This window comes from Motacilla alba, chromosome 1A (assembly GCF_015832195.1).
Source record: "Motacilla alba alba isolate MOTALB_02 chromosome 1A, Motacilla_alba_V1.0_pri, whole genome shotgun sequence".
In the NCBI taxonomy this organism is placed as follows: domain Eukaryota; kingdom Metazoa; phylum Chordata; class Aves; order Passeriformes; family Motacillidae; genus Motacilla; species Motacilla alba.
This window is the reverse complement of record NC_052031.1, coordinates 10,127,072-10,143,816: the sequence shown is the minus strand read 5'-3', so window position 1 is coordinate 10,143,816 and position 16,745 is coordinate 10,127,072. Positions and strand designations below refer to the sequence as shown.

Below are 16,745 nucleotides of genomic sequence, written 5' to 3'. Positions count from 1 at the left end.
TGCAAGATGCCTATTATCTTAAGCAGAAGTATGGCAAAAGTTTTTTATTATCCAACAGGGATATGAAAAAACACTAGAGATGCAATTTGAGAAAATGATAGAAAAATCCAATATGCAATAAAGTGAGTCTGCAGTAACAAATAAACAGTAGGCATATCCTTAAATTATATTCTGTATGTTGTTACAACCTTTCAAGGCTCAAATTTTGGACATATCCACAAAAAGCCACCAAGTGTATTCAAAGCCACATATGACTACATAATCTTTTTACTAGTCATTCTTCTTCATTATCTGTCTTCCTCACTTCAAAACTGAAACTGAACATACTGTTTGTGAAGGTGATACTACTTTCAAAATAGTAATAACTACAGTGCTGGATAATATGATAATGCACATGCAGAAATTATAATATGGAAGTTATAATTCTATCCATTAAGCTACTCATGATTTCACATGTCAATTCCTGCTAATCAACCATGATAAATTTATCAATATGGATATCCCAATAGTATCCAGATTTATTAGCTTTCTTTTTAATATATAATCTATCATGGTTATTATTTTTCAGAATAAAATACTTTGAATCTTAACTTCTATGTCCTGTCCACCTAAAACTTAACAACTTAATCTCACGTTCTTCTGAAAGAATCAAATAAATCAATTAAGTATTTTTAGAGTATAGATTTATAAGAATTCATCATGTCAGTCTTGTAAAGGGCAGTAACACAGAGATATAATTTTTAACCAGCAGAAATTTAAAAAAAATCATAAGTAGGAGCTAGGCTGCCATAAACTATGCAAAATTCACAGTTGTGGTATTACTGGCTGGAAATACAAGACATTCTGAAATATGAGGACCAATTATTTAAAAAATTAATTTTTCAGAAACCAAATATCTTTTGAAACATTGCAAAGCTTAAAAGTAGATTTCTTTCCAGGGGGAAATATTTCATAACTCTGTTGAGTATATCCTCCATATTGAGCATATTAAACCTCTTAGATATTAAAACCAAGACAAAACAACAAGACAGTTATAAAAATTTAATGACTAGAGAGATGGTTCCATAAAAAATATTTCACACTGCCCAAGTGAAACAAATTGACAGTCATCAACAGATATTTTATTTCAATTCCCCATAATTTGTGTGGGTCAAGTAAAGAATAAACAAACTCTTGTTATTCGAATACATTATTTTTGTGTCATATTTTTGTCTCTGTATGCATCAGGTACTTATTCTTGGCAATACATCTGCAGTTTATATTTTATTACTGGCTTTAGATTACCTTGTCCTCATCTTTATGGACCTGCACAAGCCTTGGCTCGGCTCATCTCCTTTCAGCCCAGACACCATCAGATGCCACACGGGCACAGAGGGGGAGGCAGAAGTTGCCTGCTCAGCTACATTTGCTCCTCTGCAGCTTTGCACAGGGTCACCGGGGGTGTCACCTGCACAGCTCAGAGCAGAGCTGGCAGCTTGTGTCATACCAGAGAAGGAAGGAAAAGGGGGAAGGCCATAGTTAGCCTTCCCTTCTCCTCTCCTTCCTCGCTTAGATCTCAACACACTGAACTGAAAAGAACATCTGAGAACAAAAATGGCAAACTCATTTGAGGAGAGGAGAAAAAATGAATTGGCAGGCTCTCAGGGCAATCAAGGAATATTCCAAAACTCTTGCACTTCCATTTAAGGTATGTTTTAAGGTCCTTAAGAAAGAACGTCTTTAATAATTTTCACACAAATTGGTATTTTTTTGTTAGATTTAAATTACTTCAAGAAAATTAGCACTTTTTTTTCCTAGTGTCAACCTAAATTATCATATCTCCTTGTTTAACAATCTGAAACACCTCTAAACATTTACCGGTGGATGTTTAAATTGTCTTATATTTTTAATAAGTCGAATAATGAAGATCTACTGATATTTGGTGTTCTGCTTAGCAGTCTGTATTGCAAAAAATACAAAGGCCACCATTAGCTATTTTTACCATAACAACATTGCCAATCATACAGCAGAGCCAACTTTTCCCTCTTGGTACTAGAGGATTCAATACTAATTGCTATTCCAAGCTGTGCATAAGAGAGAAAATACAGCAAAAGAAATGGAAAGGGATCTGAGAAGCAGCAGCAATCATCTGTTCTCCAAAATAGATTTTGGCAGTATGTAGAGTTTAAACAATTATTACTCAGTCAAGCAGCCTAACAGACACTAGAATCTCAGGACTTGCTACAAAGTCCAAGATAATTCTGGATGCACACCATATTGCTGGTCAAGAAATCTGCAGAGAGAGGCAGCTATGCTGAATGCTAATGATAATCACCACTCCATTATTAGAAAAGTGTTTTTCACACTTTTGCTTTTTTACAAACTATGCAAATTAATGTTACACATTTTGGGAAAAGAAAGTAAATAAGAACACAAAGTTGTTTTGGCATCTTTATGTTTAAACTCCAGAGTTTTCAAAACACAACAGTAAGGAAAATCTCTTCATTGTATGGTATTCTAATTTGTTGAAGGCACATCACAAAGACCAGCTTAACCAGGTAACACAACTTTGGCTTCTGGTATGGCATTTCACACCTCACTGTGATATTAAAAATTCTAAACACGTAGAAAATTATATCCTTTGAGTATTTAAGAAGATTGTGACATGTCACTGGTCCATGCAGATGAACTTCTGATTATAAGAACAGGAAAGATTTGACACAGAAAGTTTGGCAGTTGATGGTGCCCAGAGGGGTCACTGTGAAAAAGCCCACAGCCATAGGTTACATGCCTAAGGCCTGTGTTCTATTGAAAACACAAACTCAGTATTTTTTTATGTTTGCCTCTTTTTTAAAAAGAGCATGAACAACAGCAGCAAAAAGGAAATAAATTAACCATTTCCTCAATTTAAATAGAAAAATATTTTTTATATATTTTATTCCATTTAAAGAGAAATAAGGGTTAGCATATTAAAATGTGATTTGTTTTTGTGGAATGTGGTTTTCCTGGGGAACTGTGTGTCAGTACAACATCCTGACATAGTTACATTTTAGCAATAGGGGGATTCTTTTGTAATTAAATATATCTTTAAATATTTATTCAATAAAGGTCAAGTAGTTGGAAAATAGATTTTTTTTTTTTAAGTATCAGTTAGAAGATAAATTCCTGTATCTGACAAAATGGAACCTAAGATCAGGAGACAACTATTCAGTGCATTTCTTTAATGAAGTACAGATGGTAACCATGAAGTCTGGGATTCTCTGGAAGCATGCTGAATACTGAAACAGAAAACTAGGATGTCTGCATGGGTGCAGATATGCTGTGTTAACATGCTTACTCATAAAAGAAAATTGGCAGTAGAAATGGAAATATTATTTCTGCCAAATTAGAGCCATAGAAAAAAAAACAAAAAAAACAACAAACTATTTGGAAGTAAAAACAGCACCTGGTAAGAAAAGAACACTGCAACAATATGAAGAAAATTTATTTCCAAAGGATAATGAAGTAAATCCTGTAACTTCCTTTCATCCCTATAACAAATTACTGCATAGGATAAAAGGCTTCAGCATGATAAAGAGAAAATTTCTATAATGGATTGCTAGTGAGTTGTGGCTGTTAGCTTGAATACAATATTTAATTTCTCCAGGCTGAATTATTAGAATAGATGTAAAATATTTCCAATATAAGTCTAAGGTGTAAAAGTTGAACTTTTATCTTAAAACTTAAAGTGTTAAACTTAAATTGTTATCTGAGAAATACATAGAGAAGAGAAATAGATGAAGAGAGAAAACTCTTCAACACAGAATAACAGACAGAAATATAAAAATTACTATCTATAGTTTCCAGCTTGAGACAAATATTATAACATAATACAGTTCAAACACTAGACCAATTATTTTGGGCATAATTTCTTCTGTTATATAATGTACTTCAAATGTTTCTAAATAAAAACTTATTTTTCTAAAAAGATTTAAAAATATATAATTACCACTCCAGGAAAGTTTCTGAGTGTTAGGTATCAAGACTCACATTATGCTCTCACACTAATGCATACAAATAAAATCAATCATATTGATTATAAATAGCTAACCCTTGATTTATTTCAAATAAAGATTTTACAGTTCAGGAAAAGAATATTTCAGAATACCACTTTCAGCACAAACTTGTGTTTAGACAACTGTGTCTCTATGAAAGCCTAAGGTATTTAGGTTCTAAATTTATTATTGAAAAATAATCTGTTTTTATTTTGCAGAAACATACGGAAATTTTTAACAAACACCTTAAGACAATGCAAATCTAGAAGAGTACCTGGAATTATAACACAAGTGTGTTTTATTTCAGATTTGCCCCTATTTCTTTTCCCATTAAGAACTCTATTCCACATTTAACATATAGTTAGCCTTGGATAAACTTCCCGGGCAAAATGGATTCTGAAATATTCAGCTTGAGAGTATGCTATTATTTTTGTGATGCATCATTATTAGGCAGATTGCTTTAACTCTACATTGAGAATTCCTTACCACATTTGTATTTTCAAAATAGCATGCACCTAACCAATTTAGTCTTTCAAAGAGGAAAAACTTACCTTTGGCTACTAAAAGGTCTTTCCCTATTCTAGCTTATTATCTTGAATTTTGATAACTTTAGACAGAAGTCATGGTCAGCTTGATGTCAAGTGTTTATGCTAGACTATCCATCCAATGAAATTAATGGTACTAATCCCAGTACCAAAAGATAAATACCTCCTTGCAATGGAGGATACTGTTCATGTTGTTTGGCCTTCTGGATTGTGACATAAACAAGCTTTTTTATCAAGTTAGAAAAGCTATTTCTTTTTGCTGATTATTCAAGTAGGAATTTAATTCAGGGAGCTTTAGCAATCTACCTGGGGGGTAAAAAACCCAACTGTAATTGTCAGAGCATAAAAACTGACCCTAGAGTTTTTTACTTAAGCTTCTGCATTGGTATTTTCCTTCCAGGTTTAATATTGAACCAACCAGGCAGTACTTAGGGACTTAGCTGCAACTAACATTTGCTTTATAGTTACCCCAAGCCATAGTCTTTGGCATTTAAAACAGGCTGAAACTGAAATTCATTTAAAGGTCTACTTCACTACTTCACTCATTTCATGTTTTCACAAATAACTCCCTGATTAAAATAACAGAATAACAGAACCAGGAAAAAAAAAATATGAAGTTAATATATCAAGAATACTAATCTTAAAATATGCTGAACTAATTAATTTAGGTAATAAAAGTGTCTTGGCTGTCTGTAACTGCTATTTAAATTAAATAGAACTAAAAAAAGCCCACAAACATTTTATTGTCCACACATGAGATCTTCAATGAATAAAAGATAACACACTTTTTCCTAGTTTACTTAAATTGAGGGTTTCTTTTGGAGAGTAATATTGTCACATGCATGGTTTCATTTCCCAGTATTTCTGAGGTTTTTATTCAGAGTCATAGAAAAGACTGAGTTAGAAAGGGCCTTAGAGATCATCTACTTCCAACATTCCTGCCATGTGCTGGAACTCCTTCCACTAGACTGCTGTTCCTAAATGGTATTTTTTTTTTTCTTTTTAAGCTCTTAGCCTGAGATACACAAGATTAGCAGAAAATGTACAACATTTTAAAAATTCACCAAGAAAATAATATTCTGGTCAAGATAAAAATCACTGTAGCATCTTTTTTTAAAAAATTATTTCTAGAAGTTTTTATTGCCCTTAAGTGATATACTGGAGTACTAGAATGTCAAAATACTTTATCCATAACTAATTATTTACATATATGATGCACCACTAGAAAGACAAAATTTATGCCCACTGCCAAACTTGATATCAAATAATATATAATAAATACAAGACTTCAGACAACAGAAAAATTTTGACTGCCATAAAAGGGGAGCATGAAGCAACAGTATTTATATTTTATTATTACTAAGGTATATGAACCATCAATTACTTGTAACTCAATATTTATGCCTGGTCTGATGGCTTCAGATAAGGGAAGCCCTTTTTTCTTGCTGCTTGCTGTCCAAATATATTCAAAGCTATGTTGTCATGTTCATGACACATTACTTTCAACCTGACACTTTAATCAGCTCTTCCACACTAATCAAGTAGTGAGTGACATGTGGAAGCACTATTTCTGATTTAAAGGGAGTAAAGTAGGAATAACCACATTGAAAAAAGCAAACCTGGTTTGTGTGTTTTGCCTAACACGTCTCCTCAAACCATAACACCAGCACAGACATAGACCTAGAGGAATCTCAGCAGCAGATGGGGAGAGTGGATCCCAGAGTGCCAGGGCATGTGGTATACCCACTGGGAAGATTAACCTTTCTTTCCTTGTGCCAGGGATTTCCTTTTACTTCTGGCCTGCAGTTCCTCTATTCTGCTTAGGGATAAGCAGGGTACAGTTTTAATGAGGATTTAGAAACAAGACTTCAGCTATTACTAATAGGAGATGCATGACTAATTCCTAGTGCATGTGTTAGACAGAGGACCTGAGGCTCTGTTCTGTTTTCAGCTGCAGATTGATTTTACTTCAAAACCTAAATGGGCCTCTTGAAAAATACTGAATTAAAAGTCTGATCTGCTTCTATTTTATTGGGATTGCCTCCTTTCTTCAATCCTCAGAAACAGGCAAGTAAATTAACTCCTTAGACTTTCTCCTGGCTCTGCATAAGTTTTGGCACAAGATCCAGGAAAAGAAAAAATAATTAAAGAAAACCCTGAACAATATATAACCCTGAACTTTCATAATATGTTCATAATACTTCTTTCTACAATCAAATAATTCACAAAGTAATAATCTGGATGTAGTAAATGAATATTTTGTTATGATGTATCTCATATTTTTATGGTGAAATACAAGGAACTACTTCACAAGAAGCTCATTTCTGTATTTCAAAGAAAGCAAATCACTATATATGTAGGATGAAAAGGATATTATTTTATACACCACACTAGATTTTAAGTAGGTTGTGCACCATTACAGAATTATTAGACAAAAAAGTTTCCCAATTTCAAAAATATAAATGGACAGAAATTCATTATTTGATTCAATTTAAAAAATCATTAATAATCATAAGTAAAAACCACAATAGAAATAAAACATTAATAGAAAACATTTTAATGGATAGCATATTGACTGTCTTAAAGGTCTCTTCCAACCCTTATGATTCTGTGATTCTATGGTTAAGAGTGAAATTCCTAGTTTCATACAGAGAAAAATTAATTACACGAACAAACTTGATTGACAGGCCCAAGTGAAAATCCTGATCACATGTTGCTCTAACAGTAATTGTCCCTCTCCCCTAGAGACAAGAACCTGCTGCTGCAAGAGGCAAGAGAAGTGAAAACCAATCTCAAGGAGCAATAGGCAAGTCAAATATCTAGTCATTGAAAACTGTTCTGTGAGATTCAAAGAGCAATTCCTTGTTTCTCTTGGCCACCTGCAAAGCATATGCAGTAAAGGAGAAAAAATGAAATCTGCTTGCCAAGGTATAATTCAGTCAAAAAAGCTGGCTTCCAAGCTGCAAAACTTTTGAACTGTGTCTCTTCCACTGATTCTCAGAAGGATTCGTTGCAATGCCTGTGTTGCAAATGATTCCCAACAGATTGGGATTTCTACAAGGAATTGCAGATAGCATTTTCAAATGTACAGCTGCTCCCTGTTATAATGGACACTGAAACCTCCCAAGAAATGACAGGTTAGCTCACATGGACAGGCAGAAAAATGACAGCAGTGTTCAAGATACCTTATCTGTCTTTCTAGAGTTAAAAAACTGCTTATAGATCATAATGTAAAAAGAACAACACTAAATTCTACTCTTGGAAATCTGTTACTTAATGATTACCTCACAATTGCTCACTTGTTTTTCAGATGACACATGAACTTTGTAACTATAAAATGGAACCTGGTGAACATATTGTGTTTTTGTTGATATGAAATCTGTCACTTTTAGGTATTCTCAATCTGTTATCTCTGAAAATTCTGTCTGTAACAAAAAGTTACCCAGACACACAACAACATGATTTTTCTGACATAGAATTACAGGCTTCCTGGTAATTTTCTAGGCTTCCACTTCTCTAGTAATTAATATAAAAACCAGATGCAAAGAATCACAAACCATATATGTTGCACAGGCACATACATGTCTCTGTCCAGAAATGTACATTTCTTTGTGCTATCATCATTTTACTAGATACTAAAGTTGTACCTTTCCTGTGGAAATCATAATCTGTCTTCCTTTTCAGGTTTATGGGCTGTACAGTAACATTACACAGTATACATTTTTAAGGGATATGTGTCCTCAGGAATTCCATTTAAAATGTTGAATTTAACAAGAAAACATTTCATGTACTGTTATGATGACAATCTTATAGCGAAGTTCACACAGCCTTTATAAATATCCTCATAACTGGAGATGAGTTTTTTTCAACATTTTAACAGTGAAGTATCAATTCTCTTCCAAAAAATGAAAAAAAATGAAATGGCCTGTCACTTCTCTGTAATCCTGCAATTAAGGTGCACTTTAGCATTTATTAAAGCCAGAATCCCAGAATAATCCTTTAGGTCTGTCAGTCAAGCTCACCATACATGAATACGAGCTACTATGATTCTTTCCCCCATCATAGTGACATTTCCATTTTCATCCCTGTGCCATTTATGGAAGCTTCACGCAACTGTGGCCATGAATTTTAAAAAGCTCAGGTCACACTAGGGTCTCTTTCCTCTTGATGAGACTTTAAAAGAGGTAAAAGACTGTATACTTGAAATTAGGACCTTAAATAAAAAAAATCGAAACTTAAAAATAGAAACCCTATTTAATTTTTCTCCCTGCCTTTAAAAAAAAAATTGCAGCTCCTTTGAATGCAGAAATGTCTTTTTGTTGTAGAAAGATTTTTGCTTGATGATGAGCACAGGGACTTATTTCCATCTTGAAAGATAAATACTTAGTTTTGAAATACAATTAAAGAATCCTCATCTGTACACGCATATATACATATAATTTTTTGCATAGTTTATAAAGACTTTATGTAAATTCTCAGCCAGTCTGTTACTGCAATGCTATAAATGCACTGGATGAAATATTGGTACTACCAGCTCACACAGCATGTCATTTCCCTAAACTGTACCAGCTCGTGAGATACTTAAAAATGTTTTCAGAACTCATCCCTGCCTGAGGCCAAACAGAGTGTAAAGACGAGCTGTCAAGAATTGTTTGTATTAAATGTGAAGAGCACAGAGAAAGAACAGATCAGAAAATCAGAATATGCAAGAGTTTTGTTTCACCTCCAGTTACATTTTTGAAACTCTGATCCAATCCTAATGGATCTCTCTCTCAATCCTAATGCATCTCTAATGTACCTACCAACTCAAAAAATTAATCATATCCCTAGTACGACACTTCTATGAAATAGCACTGAAAGAAGTAAAGGTGACAATAACAGCAAACCTGTACTAAAGATGGAGATACTGTTTTAAGAAGGGGAAAATGTAAATATAAAATATAAAATCACTTTGTTCACATGCCACTTACAGCCTTCGTAAATATCTGTTGGTATGTGGACTGCTGCATGTTGGTAAGATGTTTGCCGTCGGAAAACAGGATCGTCTTCAAAGACTGGTCTGATTCTCTGGCTGCCAGATTCAGTTTCATTCTTTTCAGGCTTTTTAAAGAAAAACATGTAAAGGTAAAATATTAAAAAGTGTGTTAAAAACAATGCCACTCACGTTTTCTCTTTTTATGTAACAAAAAAATCACAGCTTTTCTTTCATTGCTAACATTTTGCATTTCTATATAAGCACAATTAATTTCTCCAAGTAAAGGAATATTTGCGTATAGTTTGCTTTCAGTTTTGATTTACCCAATGCTTTCAGTGAAATGAAGACCTGCAAAAGAAAAGTATGAGCCTAACACCTTACACACTTAAATTTCATAACTGCATGGTATTTTTACACCATAACAAAAGGCAAATTAATTACTTTTTATTACATGTAATAATTTGCACCAAATCTTAAATATGACTTCTTTTTTCCTTATGCAGATCATATGACAAATCACAAATCTAAAAATGATACCACACATATATATTGCATAAACAGATTTTTCAAAAACAGTGGTGTACATCCAGACAAAGCAAGGAAATTAAGCCTTCCTCGAATTTCTGATTGAATCAGATTTTTTCCATTGATTTATTTTAAGCATGTCTCAGTGAAATCCCATGTACTGGCTACATCTGTCCAAGGGGAAAGGTCCCTAAAGATTCAGGCACTCACCATCACCTGTCTGCCTTGGGTTCCAATCTTTTCTCACCTGTCTGCACCCTGATACACATTTCTTGACTCCTTCCAATTCACTTAGTCAGTTTGTACTAGTTCTTAAACATGCTGAAAAGCTGAGATTTATTTTGAAGGGGGGAACAAGGAGGTAGTGAAGGCCAAAGAGGTGGGAGTGTCTTCAACTGTCTCTGCTGGAACAGGAAGCCCCATGCCATGGGTCAACTGCCACTTAAAGCAATAATATAGCAACTATGATCCTGAATGATTACTCAGGCCAGCTATTGGAGGAAATTATAAGGGTATTTTTAACACTATAGAGTCATCAGTTTTTGAAAATGTGCTATGCTTGATAAACAGTGCTGACAATGAAGCACCTTCAGTGCAAACCAATGAAGCACAATGAAGCACACGCAGTCAGGCATGTGTGTGATGGCCACTCTGTTTATTATCCTCTATTTATTAATTTATCTATTTATGTATCTATTTATTTATTATTTTTTAAATTATTTACCCATCCATTTCTCTATTTCTCTATTATCCAAGTATAGACAGATAAACTTTAGCTTATCCACAATGCCATGTAATGAAACTGCCTATGTTTTCTCATCTGCTCCATCTTAACGTTACATATATGCCATTCTAAGTATAGGTTCAAATGCTGCCTGAGGCATAAAAACCTGGGTGAGTTTTAAAGAACTGGTTTCCTTTGGAAATACAAAGGGCAGAACTCATCTAACCAGTGACAGACACCAATTTCGACAGCCCAGCAGTGTTGTGCTCATCATTGCAGGCTGCCTTCATAGTGAATGAAGAGAAATTGGAATGTTTAGAGTGCAATTCATCTTATCCTAATTAGACACCTATTTTCCCATGACATGAATCATGCTTTAGAAGTGCCTCCTACTTTTGATTGATTGTAGAAGTAGCTCCAGTGCAAATCACCTAGATGTAGAAGTCAGCAATACAGCTGCCCAGAATTAGGTGAGACGAATCTCACAAGTCTACTAAACTTCCAGAAGAAAAGAAGCTGGGTACTCATTTTGACTATTTTTATGCAGCACAGCTACATCTTATACTGAGAAGGTCAATTTGTTGTAAAGTATTTAACCCCATTCTGGCAATGGGCAAGAGTTTGGGAGGGGACACAGCCAGCACAGCTGACCCAAAATGATCAAAGAGATACTCCTTTCTAATGATATTATGCTCAATACTGCAAGCTCAGAGAAATGAGGCAAGAGGGAACACTCATCATTAAGGTGGAGTATTTGTGGAGCAACTGCTGTGTGTCCTGAGATCCTACTTCCCACAAAGTGTTTGGACATTGCCTGCTGGTGGGAAGTAAAGAATAAATCTTTTTGATTTCCATTGCTTCAATTTAGGACTTTGCTTTTCTTTATTAAACTGTCTTTATCTCAATCCATGAGTATTTTGTGGTCTTATTTTCCCACTGCTGGAGAGGGGTGGTGGTACAGGAGAATGTGATAGACAGCTTTGTGAGCAACTGGCAGCCAGACAAGGCTCACAACCATTATAACTTACTTTGAAGGGTGCAGACTAAAGCCAGGATCAGTAACAGTTTAGGCATAATATGATTTGAAATGACACAGCATTATGACAGATTCAGACAATGTAATTTGGTTCAGTTTTGCATAGGTTTTTGTTGTGTTGTTTGCTTGGGTGTTTTTTTGCTTCTATATTATCACACAGGTTTTTTTCATGCCCCACAGCTGGCATGCAAAACATGACAGAAATTCTGGAGTTCTTTTCATTAGTTATCTTTTAGCTTCAAGTTGCTCAAAGTAATGACTTAGTCTAATTATGCAAATGCAATCCCAATAGTCAATCATTCATGTGGCAAAATCTCCCTTCTGTTGGAAAGTCATTTGATTAAAAAAAACCAAAAACATTCCAACACTCTTATTTTTAAAAAATAGTAGCAACAACTACAAATCCTCAAGGCTTTCACAGCACACTTCAGAAAAGAATTGGGGATCATGAGGCCACATAACCACACTAAAATACCAGAATGAGTGAATGTCAAAAGATTTCTTTCAACTAAATTTCCACGAGAAATATTTGGGAGGGAATAGGTAAAAGATGTAATAGAGAAAGGGTGTGAACATAGAATCAAAGAATATCCTGAGCTGGAAAGGACTGACTGGTTAAAAGTTCATCAAAGTTCAGCTTCTAGTCCTACAAAAAACAATCCCAAGAATCACACATTTTTCCATCCAGTCCATCTCAGCAGGTCTTGCACAGAAGTTTTCGTATTACAATATATTTAGATTTTTGCTTGAAATTCCTGAAGCATAGTGACATAAAATGATCATGTTTCTTCTAACTGATATTACAATTTCATTCCAATTAATAACTACAACCTTTCAGTCCTTCCATTCACTCATATGCTATGAAAGAAGTTTCATGTCTACTGCCAAAATCTGATTAAACTTTGTTGAACTCAAAATCACTTAATTAATTAAGACCTGAAGGCCTTAAAATTAAAAAAAAAATAAATCTACTTCTCACATTTCTAATAGCACGCACACACAGAGGTCCCCCTGAAAAAGACTGTGACTGCATCTGCTGTTATTCCCACTGATATTCCATGATACTCAACCAAAGAACATTAATCTAAAAACTCTCCTCAACTTCATTAATGCAGGCGATGGATTTAAAACTAACTAAAGTAACTTGGATGCTTTCACACTGCTCTTCTTGACCTTCGTAGGAGTATTTTGTGATGTACAGCTCTGACACTGAAACAACACATCAATCTGCCCAAAAAACAAAGACAAAAAAATACAAAATCCTTTAAAAACTTTGAAGTTACCCTCACATAGGAACAAGCTGTTCTGTAAATCTAAAGGTATCTGAACTAGTTCTGTACACAACATCTAAGTATCAGAACCATTACTGGCAAATTAGTGCTGAACTCTTCCTGACAAGAAAGACAAAATTTATACTATAGTGGGTTCTTCTACAGAAAATAAATCTATTTGGTTTTAATTTGCAAATTTTTCAATTTCAAGTAGCTTAAATCTGAAAAAAAAATAGGAAAAAAAAGGAATTATTAAAAAGGAAAACCCCAATGTTATTAATTATTTTAATCTTGCATTTCAATGGAAAGCCTGACAGATTGTGGTGTCAGTTGGTACCATTTTATACCCAGTTAAACTTTGTTCTCAGAAAAGCAGCAAAACACCTATTTTGATGGAAAGTGATCCAGCATGTGAATATAATTAAAACCCAACTCCAACCAATTTCTCTCTCAAGTCAGAAGCTGAAATGCAATCAATACTGGCACAGAAAAATCCCACAGGAGACAGTGGCTGAAGATTAATTTTCTATCTATTCAAACCTGGCCTTCACTTATTGCATTACATTGTTACCTACCACTGACAGTCAGCAAAATAACTCACTCATTTCACTGCAATGAATTTCCAGACCAATTTCTTCCTCCCTTGAGAGGTAGATAAAATTCATTTCTCTTTTCAGTTCACATTTGTGCCATTTTAAGGCTTTTTTTTTCATTATTAAATAAATTTGGGTTTGTTTTTTTTTTTTCATGTGTCTACTATTCACCATAAGGATAAAAGGAAATTGATATAGCAGCTAAAACACAAGAAATGAGGTTTTTTGCAGCTATTCTTTGTGATTATTTCTAAATCTTTCTTGGTATGATGTCCAATAAACTGGAGGGTACCTTCTGCATCTTTTTATAAGCCAAGTACACAGCAGAAATAATCCAACTTCTATCTAGAGGGCTTTCAGAACATAAATTAATGTATTTACATGAGTTAACTGGAAGCTTTGTGCCAAGAAGGTTTACTGAAAGATTTTTCTAAAAAAGAAAACATCCATTAAAACAAAGTTGTAAAGATAATTTCAAGTAATTGGGACATAATCTAGCTGCCCATTTCACTGCAGCCAAACTTATCCTGATTCCTTTCCACAGAATTCAGTTACTTTCCATCATCACAGCTGTAAGAAGATGAGTGGATTTTCTATCTCTACTAATAAATTTTCATTTAGTTGAAAAATACTGACTATTGTGGAAATGATAAGGCTTTTCCATTAGTATAAAAATTATTTTTGCTTTTTGCAGATATTGAAAACTCACAACCAGAAAGCTGACACGATTTACAAAAAAAAACCCCAAAACATCAGCGAAACACAAAAAAAGCTTACCACCAAAGTGATCTTCAGTTGTTTTCTGAAAGCAGATTCTTTTCAGGAGCAATTTAGAAGTTGCTCAAAGCTTCATAACAGATTTAGCATCACAATGAAAGAATAAAAGTAGATTTCTTTCAATTCCTGAACTGATATTCAGCCATTAACAATGACACCTGCCTGCTTTCATATTTATGTAAAACAGAAAGGAATTCGTTGCTAGTATTTTCCATTGCCTTCATATCCAGGGACTGTGTTCTGCACAAAACTTCACTCTCCCTACCACCACCATTTTAAAGAATGAATGTAGAGATGGAATTATAATTGTTGTAAATAATAAATACCCAAATTTCTTCCTCAGTGATTCCTTCCTGTCTTACCTTGCAGAATTCTGGAAGTTTTATATTTTCATCTCTAGCTTTCACCCTGGTTTTTATTTCTGAATATCTGCTGAAATTTCTAAGTGTAAATTTTTAAACAATTGGGGCTCACTTCTTTTAATTACCTCCCAGATCTACTCTGTACAAATGAAACTGTCACATACAAAATAAGCACAGAATTTCTCCTATGCTTAGTTCTGTACTCTTTTATTCTTTTTTGTTTTAGTTACTTTTGCTGTTTTCCCTGGTTTTTTTTCCTCCCTGAGGAAAATAATCCAGTAGAACCACATATACAGCCTCTCTGAAAATGCTTGTGGCCCCATTAAAAAGTTCAAGCTGGATCTAACAGAGAGAGTAAAATGGGATGTTGCTTGAAGCACACAGCTCAGCAAACGCCTGCAGCAAGCAAGGGCTGGGGACAGCTCTTCTAAGGACTAGGAGTTAATTCTGAAGAGCAGCTAGAATGCATTTCTAATAGCCACAGCACTTTTACTGCATTTTAGATAATTTAATGAGAGCATTGCCTTCTGATAACATTTTTCATTTCCTTTCCACTAGCTGTGATTTTCCAGCTGTGGGAAGACTGCTGAGAGCATTCAGGTGGTTGTGAAGGAACTGTGAAGAGTTTATTTTGTTTCCACTCTGTGTCAGTGGGGGACTCTGGTCTTCCCTTTGCAACATCATGATTTTAAGTGACATCCTTCTGCCTACTCTTAAGGACAAAACAATTAAAAGAATTACAAATAAAACAAGAAAACAGTTGGCTCAGAAGAACCAATTTTTTTTTCTGTTATACAACAGGGAGGTGTTAAACATAGGAATATATATGCATACATCTATTCACATATATAAAAATAAAATATTTTTCAAATGTAAGTAGGGTCTGGGTAGCTTCAGAAAGGGAACTAGGAGGGAATTTAGTAAAGAAATAATTTATATTTGCATCTATCAGTGTGCCATTCTTAAGGGACATTATATTTAATACAGATAAGAGTTGCTTTCTGTGTTTTCAATGTTTCCATATGCTTCTAATGGATCAATTGGTTACTGCAAGTCAATGATGAAACAAATGGAACTCTGGATTGAGTATTGATATTAAAATAAAAAAAAAAGATAAAATCTCTTATAGAAGTAATTTAATTTCCAGCATTCTGCCAACTGAGTAATGTCAGTATGTATCAAATACAAAGTCAAAATAATTTTAAAGTATTTATTTGCCTCTTAGGCTAGGCTAATTTTATAATGCAGCTATCTTTTGTCTATGATAATTTCTATACAGCTACTTACAGGCTTGTCTCTGTCTACTGTATACAAGGCTCTATGATATTTTTTGGATGGTGCAAAACCATGTAACCATGTGAGGAGGTTATGCATTCATTTATCTGACATTCATGGTTCACAGCTTCTGATGAGAACTTTTAGATATGCACAAAATTATTACCTATCTCAAACATAACAGTGTTTTCTTTTTATTTGTATTTTTACCTATTCACAGAATTCAATGCTTCATGACTTTGGTTTCATGAATTAATGAATCCTTGATGAAATTAATTGATCAAACGTAAAGAACTGGAAATTTGAGGACAGACTTTTTTAGCAGGGTCTCTGATACAAGACAAAGGCTAATAGTTTACAACTAAAAGAGGGTAGATTCAGACATGATATAAGGAAGAAGTATTGAGAGATGAGGGTGGTAAAACACTGGGAAAGGTTGCCCAGAGAAGTGGTAGATGCCTCCATCTATGGAAACAGTCAAGGTCAGGTTGTTTTGGTTTCAGAGCAACCTGATCTAGTTGATGATGTCTATGCTTATTGCATGGGCTTGGACTAGATGAACTTTAAAATTCCCTTCCAATCAAAACTACTTTATGATTCTGTGAAAATATTGTAGCATTTCAATGAATTGTACTCTAGAGAAACAGAT

General features: G+C 34.2%; 1 protein-coding gene across 10 annotated transcripts in view; it reads right to left on the bottom strand.

Moving 5' to 3' along the window:
- Window positions 1-16,745, bottom strand: part of CACNA2D1 (calcium voltage-gated channel auxiliary subunit alpha2delta 1) — a 361,055-nt gene that overhangs the window by 141,204 nt on the left and 203,106 nt on the right. For all 10 annotated transcript variants that reach the window (XR_005258952.1, XM_038153955.1, XM_038153956.1 and 7 more), the window contains exon 6: window positions 9,529-9,658. Coding sequence is in view for 9 of the 10 variants with exons in the window: in XM_038153955.1 (XP_038009883.1) it covers window positions 9,529-9,658 (130 nt within the window). In the remaining variant the exon portion in view is untranslated. The remainder of the gene's footprint in view (window positions 1-9,528; window positions 9,659-16,745) is intronic.